Here is a 7,869-nt window from a genome sequence, read left to right as displayed (position 1 = left end):
TCCATGACTCTCTGTGTCCTCTCCATGCCACCCTTGGCAAACTCTGGGTCAGGAATGGATGGAGATGGCAAGAGCACGGGTGGTTGTGAGTGCACCAGACTCCCCGTACCCTCCTTCGAGCCTACTGACTCATAGAATCATGGGTTGGTTTGGGTTGAAAGGGACCCTAAAGATGGTCCGGGGGGATCCCGCCGGGGTATGGTGATGCCGGGCCCCAAGGATCATCCCAGGCCGGTCCCGCCGGGGGATTGATGAGCCCTGCGGATGCTGCCGGCGGAGGGGAGGGGGTCTGAAGGGCCGGTGATGGCTGATGGAGGGCTGCGGGGAGGGGACGCCCGGGGCCGGTGCGGGGCCGGGCGGGCGCAGCGGGGCCGGCCGTGCTGGCGGGGGCGGGCAGCCGGAGCCCCCCGGGGCGGGCGCGGAGCCGGGGAGCCGCAGCCCGGCCCCGGGGCGGAGCGGGGCGGAGCGGCGCGGCCATCCGGGCACCGCACCATGGCGGCGGCGGCGGAGGAGCCGGAGGGGCGGCGGGGCCGGGGGCCGCGGCCGGGGCCGGCGCCGGGCAGCCCCGCGGGGCGGGCGGTGGGCGAGGGCTCGCCCGGGGGCGGCGGCCGCCGCGTCTTCAGCCCGGCCGGGGAGTTCCGCGAGTTCTCCCGGCGGCAGCTCCGCGACATGGAACGGCTCTTCCGACAGTGAGTGTGGGGCACAGGGAGAGGGGGCTCCCCGGATGGCAGCGCCGGGGGGGACGGGGGACCCGGGACATCCCGGTTCCTGCATCCCGGCTTCTGGCAGGGTGGATGTCCCAGCGCCTCCCGCCCCGTGCTTGCGGGCGGGACCCCCCTATTCCTTTTGAGAGGGACCCCCATGCACCCCAGCCTCTTGCGGGAGGGATCCCCCCGGCTCCTTGTCGGAGACTCCCCCCGCCCCAGCTCTGTGCAGCAGGGATGCCAAGGCACCTCCAATTCCTTGCCGGAGGGATCCCCCTCCTGCCCCTCTCAGGAGGGATGCTAGGACACCCCTCTCCTCCCAAAACCCCTGCAGGACTGGTGCCGGGGACACCTTCCACAGCTCCTTGCCGGACGCGTTCCTGTGCGCCCCGAAATTCTCGCAGAAGGAGCTCCTGTCCCCCATGGAGGGGTGCACTGGTGCTGAGGCCAGAGAAAGGGGTCTGAAAGAGGGGACCGGGGACCTTCACATTCCTTCTGCCGCATCACCGAGGGATCCCACATCCCTGCAGCTGCAGAGGCCAGGCTGGCGTGTCCTCAGCATCCCTGCCCGCGCTGCGTGCCACCACGCGTGGCGGAGCGTGACTCGGAGCACGAGCTCGGCCCCTGGGAACGGGGGGAGCTGGCAGCGAGCCTCCAGCCCTGGAAATTTCCAGGGGAAGGCAGAAATCGGGGTGACTCCAGCCGTGGTCACGCTGGAATGCGCGGGAGTAGCCAGGGGCGAACGGGACAGCCCGGAGCATCCCCGTGGATCCCGCGCTGGGTGCTTTGTGCAGGAGGCGTGGACACAGCGCGACTCCGGGAAGGCGCGGAGATACAGCACAGGCGATGGCATGGCTGCGACATGCCAGTACCCTCAGCCCGTCTGGCACCGCGGGAGGATCCGCAACCGCGTCCGGGGTGGTCTCACTCGGACCCGAGCGGGGAGGCGGAGTAGCCGGGGAGCCGGAGGCGGTGACCCCCGTAACGCAGGGCTGGGGGCTGCGTGGGGTGCGGGCACACCCTGTCAGCAGCCTGGCGGGGCGCGGAGCCTCCCCGTGCCCTCCTGGGGGGCTCTCACCGCCGGCAGCACACGGCAGCGAGCCCAGGCTGCAGCAGGGCAGGAGGGAGCCTGCGGGGCACAGCGCGCTCGGGCCCTGCGGGGACACAGGGCCGGGGCGATGGTGGCCGTGCCCGTGCTCCGGGCGCAGATGGCGGGGCGGGAGCGGCGGTCGGAGCCGACTGCTCGGTGTGTGCTCTGACAGCTGCGGCGTCTCGCTGCAGCGAAAGGAGCAGCGCCGGGGCTGCGAGCCACTGGGAGGTTCGGTAGCTGGGGCTTTCCCAAGGGAAGGATGCTCTGGAGCAGAGCCCTGCCACGCTGTCCTCGCTGCTGCTGTCCTCGGGATGTGACAATCCGGCTGTAGAGGATAAAGTGAGGCAGGGAAGGGTTTTGGCTCTCCACAGGGGAGATGGTGCCCTTTGGGAGATGCAGGATGCTGGTATCCCAAAAAAATAGAGAAGGGGATTGAGAAAAAGGAAGGGCCCTGCATCTGGGGAGGTGGCATGCATGGGATGAAGTGGCAAAGTCAGGCCAGCTGACCTTGCAGAAAAACTCTGTGTGATGCAGGATGGAGAAGGACTTTGGACAAGGCCATGGAGTGATAGGACAAGGAGGAAAGTCTTCAAAAGTGACAGAGGGCAGGATTATTTTGGATACCAGGAGGACATTCATCCCTATGAGGGTGGTGAGGCCCTGGCGCAGGTTGTCCAGAGAAGCTGTGGCTGCCCTATCCATGGAAGTGTCCAAGGCCCAGTTGAACAGGGCTTGGAACAATCTGGGAAGGTGTCCCTGTCCATGGCACGGGGTTGGAATGAGGTGGCCTTTAAAGTCTGTTCTAACCCAAACCACTCCATGATTCTATGATCCTGTGCTCCAGGTAGGGTACTAGAGGCAAAAATCACGTGGGATCTGTACCCACAGCGTCACTCTGAGGGTGCTGGCATCAGGAGGCAGGGATGAGCAGGACCAGCCCCATTTTGGGGCCCCTGGCAGATCAGGAGGGTGCTGCTGGAGACACGGACGGAGCCGGCAGCAGCAGAGGAGGTACAGATGAGTCACGGACCTGCAGCATGGGGAGCCGGGGCTCTGCGTGGCTGCTGCAGTGACAAGATACCAAAAAAAAGCCTTGTCACAACGGGTGCAGTGTGTAGCTGCCCACCTACAGCGTGTGGAGCTGTACAAAGCGTGGCTGTGTGCTGGCTCCCCATGGAGATCCTGCTGTGCCACGCCAGCACGCTGCTGGCACAGCCCACGGTGCACAGGCAGTGGGCAGGGAAGGAACAGCAGGGTGGCTGTGGGGAAGCCAGAGGGGACTGTGGCATGGCCACAGGCAGGAGTCTGAGAAGGGGCATTCCTGACAGGTCTGTAGGTAGCATCAGTGAGCAGAGCTCACTGTGACCTGGGGAGCAGTGCCCAGTGAGCTAAGCCCCATGGCTTGTTATCCCATGCTGCAGCCAAGGGGAGCGTGTGCTCAGGCTCCTGGCACAGGGAGTGGGCAGCAGGCTTGGCAGCATCCTGGCAGGTTCTCCTGCCAAGTGCCACGTGGAAACAGGCACGATCCTGGATAATGCTCCAGGGGGTTGTTAGCAGTTCAGAAGCTTGTGGTCTTGTGGTCTGGAGAGCTGCCGGAGACCGTCAGTGCCCAAGTCCTTGCTCAGCCCTCTTTGCTTCCCAGCCAGTGTGAGAGCACACAGGGGTCTGCTGCTGGGGGGGTCAGTATGGGGGGCTGTGTGGGCTCTGCACCCCGTGGTGATGTGTCAGGATTGTGCCACCATCCTGCAGGTACGACGCAGGGAAAGACGGCTTCATTGACCTGATGGAGCTGAAGCTGATGATGGAGAAGCTGGGGGCTCCACAGACACACCTGGGACTGAAGAACATGATCAAGGAGGTGGATGAAGACCTAGACAGCAAGCTCAGTTTTCGAGAGGTGAGGTGTTAGGAGGCTCCACACTGGCCCAGAGATGTCCCCAGCCACTGTTCAGGCTGGTGAGAACTTGGGCAGTGGCTGTGGTGTCTTTGAGGTCTTCAGGGAGCCAATGCTGCCATCTCCCCTCACAGTTCCTGCTGATTTTCCGGAAGGCAGCAGCAGGTGAGCTGCAGGAGGACAGCGGGCTGCACGCCCTGGCCCGGCTCTCTGAGATTGATGTCTCCACAGAGGGGGTGAAAGGTGCCAAGAACTTCTTTGAGGCCAAGGTGAGACAGGGCTCAGGAGGTCCCATTGCAAGATGGCAATTCACCAGGGCAGTTTGGTGATGGGTAGGCAGGAGATAGAGATGTTGGGGTGGGCAGGAAAGCTTGGTGGAGATCACAGCTGAACATTTCCATCCACAGGCACAAGCCATCAACGAAGCCAGCAGGTTTGAGGAGGAGATCAAAGCAGAGCAGGAGGAGAAGAAGAAGCAGGCAGAGGAGCTGAAGCAGAGGAAGGCAGCCTTCAAGGAGCTGCAGTCCACCTTCACGCAGTGACAGGGCCAGGCAGGACTGGTCAGCGGTGCCCAGAGTGGCAGCGCTGCCTGTGCCAGGTGCCAGCCATGCCAGGGGTGATGCCCGAGCCGTGCGCCGCCCCGGCTGCCGGCAGGATCCCGGCGCGGGCTCGGCACGGCGCCCACCTTGCTGGCAGAGCCCGGCCAGCCCCGGCTCCCCCCTCCCCTCTTGCTGTGGTGTCTGTAGGTGTTGTTTGTGCCCCCACATCCCCAGCGTGCCCCCCACCCTGAACAGCACCCTGTTCTCTGCCTGCAGCTGCACTGGGGGTTGCTGCTGCTGAGTCCCAGGGGAGCTATGTCCTGAATGTCTGACCCTGGGACACCTGTGCCCCGACTGTTTTATGTTGTGAGTGCATTGGGAGATTTGCAGGATGGGGCTTGTGCAGGTGGCCGTGGTGGGTGTTTTGGTGGCCATGCTGGCCCAGTGTCTTTTGGTATTCCTATGTCTGACACCAGTGACAAAAGCTGTGGCAAGGGCCAGGTTCTGGTAGAGGGGCTCTGTGTTTGTGTGTGTGTGTGTGTGTGTGTGTGTGTGTGTGTGTGATGCTGGGGATGTGTGCCCACCCAGCTGAAATGGAGCCCCTCAGGAGCTGTGTCTCTCTTTATTTTGGTCAAAGACATACAGAAAGGCAGCTGCTGGCTCATGGGGCTGTATTATGGTTTTTTTTATGTTGTATTCAGCCTGGCAGGATGAGTGTGGTGGCCACAAGTGGTTGCCATTGGTCACTGAGACTCTCGTGTTTGTGGGTGGCTGTAAAAACCCACATCTGTCCCAGTGTCCCCCGAGTGGCGGTATAGGGGGTGTGTTATGTTTTTTTTAATTTAATCCCAAATAAATATTATATTTCTAAAGTGCTGGTTGCTGGTTGCTGGTTGGGTGGGGAAAGGAATCTGGGGACTGGGGTGTGACTGTGGGCACGCAGTTCCCACTGGAGGTGGTGGCAGTGAAGAGGAATGAGCCATGGCTCATTGTGCCAATGGTTTGGGAAGCAGCAGGGGCCTGATGCAGGTGTGGGGGTGTGTACTGAAGGCCATCAGCAGCGCTGCTGCTACCTGCGCCCGTCCCACCCTATGGCACCTGTGGGGTTGTGGCTGTTCTTGACCATATCAAGAGTGAGATAAGGAGACCGTGTGCCTAGGGAGTGGTGGGGTGAGAGGGCAGTGTCCTGGGGAAGTGAGTGCTTAGGGGTGGGGGACAGCAGGGCTGCTCAGCCCCTCATTGAGAGCATTATGGGTGGGGGGCTGCCCCAGGAGGGAGTGACCCTGTGCCCCAGCAGGGACCCTGCCCCTTCCCAGAGCAGGGCCAGGTGTCCCCACCATGTCCCAGCATGGTGCCAACACGAGGGGCAGATGTGGCCATTCCCAGGCAGGACCATGAGTGTGATAAGAGCAGGTGATGGGGCTGAGGAGCCCCTGTGCCCTCAGGGTGGGACAGTCCCCATGTGTCAGCAGCAGGCAGGGACACTCCAAGGTCCCCAGCAGTCCAGACACTATAAGAGGGGTGAGCAGCCCCACCACTTCTTCTTTCCTCTGCACAGCCATGCTGGGAGCCGTCTGTCTCGTTGTGCTGCTGGGCTACGGTAGGTGCATGGGGAAGGGTCAGGGCAGGGAGCAGGACTGTGGCTCCTGCCCTGGCCCTGGGCACGGGCACAGGCGGCCTCTGATGTCCCTTTGCCGGGTGTCCCACAGCCTACGGATGCGGTCAGCCGGCCGTGCCACCACAGCTGAGCTCCCGCGTGGTGGGCGGTGAAGACGCTGTAGCCCACAGCTGGCCATGGCAGGTGAGGGGCACAGGGACCGGGATGGGGACAGGGATGGGGACAGGGATGGGGGCATTCCTGCTCTGACCCTGTGCCTCTGCCCTCACAGATCTCGCTGCAGTACAGCCGCTCTGGATCCTGGAACCACTATTGCGGTGGGAGCCTCATTGCCCCCCGGTGGGTGATGACAGCTGCCCACTGCATCAGGTGGGTGTTGGGGTGCTGGAGGGCATCTGTGCCATGCAGGTAAGATATCTGTGGGGACTGACACTCCCTCTCTCCCTGGCAGCTCCTCCCTGAACTACCGCGTGGCGCTGGGCAGGCAGGATGTGTCAGAGGCTGACGAGCCTGGTTCTGTGGCCGTGGCTGTGGAGAAGATCATCGTCCATGAGGATTGGGACGACTATTACGTTCGGTAGGGGTTGGGGTGCATTAGGGCTGGGTCATGGGTGGTGTGGCCATGGTGCCTTGTTGCCCTGGCCAGGGACCCTGTTCCCATGGCCAGGAACCCTGGTTCATGTCTCCTTGCAGCAACGACATTGCCCTGATCAAGCTGGCAGAGGAGGTGCAGGAGACTGACACCATCCGTATTGCCTGCCTGCCGGCTGCTGGCAAGATCCTGCCGAACAACTTCCCCTGCTATGTCACCGGCTGGGGAAGCATGAGGAGTAAGTGGGATGTACCTGGGAGAGTCTCCAGAAAGGAGATGCAGGCAGAGGGTGTGAGGTACAAGCTTTGTCTCTCATTGCAGCCAACGGGCCCCTGGCCACCATCCTGCAGCAGGCTCTGCTGCCTGTGGTGGACTATGAGACCTGCTCCAAGTGGGACTGGTGGGGCAGCACTGTAAAGAAGACCATGGTGTGCGCCGGCGGCGATGATGTCAGATCTGCATGCAATGTGAGTGTGGGCACTGCATGTGGTGGGTGCCCCAATGGTGGGGTACCGTGAGCACTGGGAGGAGAGGGGATGGAGCCATGGTGGTGGATGGCCAGGAGGGATGAGGGGAGTGTTGGCAGGGTGCCCAGGAGCAATGGCCCTCACTGTCTCTCCGCACAGGGCGATTCTGGGGGCCCCCTGAACTGCCAGCGCGACGATGGGATCTGGGAGGTCGAGGGCATCGCCAGCTTTGTCTCCAGCCGGGGCTGCAACACGAACAAGAAGCCGACAGTCTTCACCCGGGTGTCTGCCTACATCGACTGGATCAACGAGGTGGGTGCCTCTTCCTCTGCGCCCCACCCCCACACAGGGGCTGTTCTTGCCCCACTGAGAGTCTTACCATGCCCCCCCTGTGTCTTTTTGGCAGAAAATGAGCACAAACTGAGGACGCAGCACTGTGGAGATACCACTCTTGATCAAAATAAAAGCAAAAAATGCTGAGCTGGTCTTGCTGGTTTTTTGGCGGAGGGGATTTGGTGGAGCTGGGGACACTCATGCATGGCTGTGCCTGCTGATGCCAAGGCCCTGCTTGTGTGCTGGGGAAGGTGTCCTTGTTGTGCATTGGGGCTGGGCAGGACTCTGCAGAGGCTGTTGGGCACATCCTGCAAGATGCTTCCGCTCCTCAAGCTGTGGCTGAGGCAGGGGTCTTGAGGGTTGGCAATTACTTTGATGGGACGGGGGCTGGGCTTTGTCCAGGTTATTCAACGGAGCTCCAGGGAACCCAACTGGCCCTTGGGGATGATCTGGAACACTTGGTAGCTCCCACGTCGCTTTCAGGGACCTCAATGGCACTGCCTAGATGAGGACTGACTTTCAAATGGGGCTCTTGAGGGAACTGGGTTGGCCTTGGGGAGCTTGAGAGAATCTGACTAGTTTGGGAGGCGTCAGGGGTGCCTGCAGGAGCTCTCTTGGAGACAGAGCCCTTG

At 62.3% G+C, this 7,869-nt stretch overlaps 2 protein-coding genes across 2 annotated transcripts; both read left to right on the top strand.

Annotated features, from left to right (window-relative positions):
• Positions 1–492: 492 nt before the first annotated feature.
• Positions 493–5,099, top strand: EFHD2 (EF-hand domain family member D2). The gene is made up of 4 exons (XM_059487480.1): positions 493–689; positions 3,544–3,691; positions 3,823–3,957; positions 4,096–5,099. The coding sequence occupies exons 1-4, from the start codon at positions 493–495 to the stop codon at positions 4,228–4,230; spliced, it is 615 nt and encodes a 204-aa protein (XP_059343463.1). The 3' UTR covers positions 4,231–5,099.
• A 688-nt stretch (positions 5,100–5,787) lies between these two features.
• On the top strand, positions 5,788–7,344 carry LOC132083024 (chymotrypsin-C-like). Its single transcript, XM_059487533.1, has 8 exons — positions 5,788–5,827; positions 5,937–6,028; positions 6,117–6,214; positions 6,297–6,422; positions 6,539–6,675; positions 6,759–6,904; positions 7,064–7,216; positions 7,311–7,344. The coding sequence occupies exons 1-8, from the start codon at positions 5,788–5,790 to the stop codon at positions 7,326–7,328; spliced, it is 810 nt and encodes a 269-aa protein (XP_059343516.1). The 3' UTR covers positions 7,329–7,344.
• The last annotated feature ends 525 nt before the right edge of the window (positions 7,345–7,869 follow it).

This window comes from Ammospiza nelsoni, chromosome 22 (genome assembly GCF_027579445.1).
Source record: "Ammospiza nelsoni isolate bAmmNel1 chromosome 22, bAmmNel1.pri, whole genome shotgun sequence".
NCBI classification, from domain to species: domain Eukaryota; kingdom Metazoa; phylum Chordata; class Aves; order Passeriformes; family Passerellidae; genus Ammospiza; species Ammospiza nelsoni.
This window is presented reverse-complemented; position numbering and strand designations above follow the sequence as displayed.

Excerpts from the sequence above, each read along its gene's own strand:
- EFHD2 (XM_059487480.1), top strand. The coding sequence starts at position 493 with ATGGCGGCGGCGGCGGAGGAGCCGGAGGGGCGGCGGGGCCGGGGGCCG. Across the intron at positions 690-3,543 it reads ATGGAACGGCTCTTCCGACA|GTACGACGCAGGGAAAGACG; the intron begins GTGAGTGTGGGG and ends ACCATCCTGCAG. Across the intron at positions 3,958-4,095 it reads AGAACTTCTTTGAGGCCAAG|GCACAAGCCATCAACGAAGC; the intron begins GTGAGACAGGGC and ends TTCCATCCACAG.
- LOC132083024 (XM_059487533.1), top strand. The coding sequence starts at position 5,788 with ATGCTGGGAGCCGTCTGTCTCGTTGTGCTGCTGGGCTACG. Across the intron at positions 6,029-6,116 it reads CCCACAGCTGGCCATGGCAG|ATCTCGCTGCAGTACAGCCG; the intron begins GTGAGGGGCACA and ends CTGCCCTCACAG. Across the intron at positions 6,676-6,758 it reads CGGCTGGGGAAGCATGAGGA|CCAACGGGCCCCTGGCCACC; the intron begins GTAAGTGGGATG and ends CTCTCATTGCAG.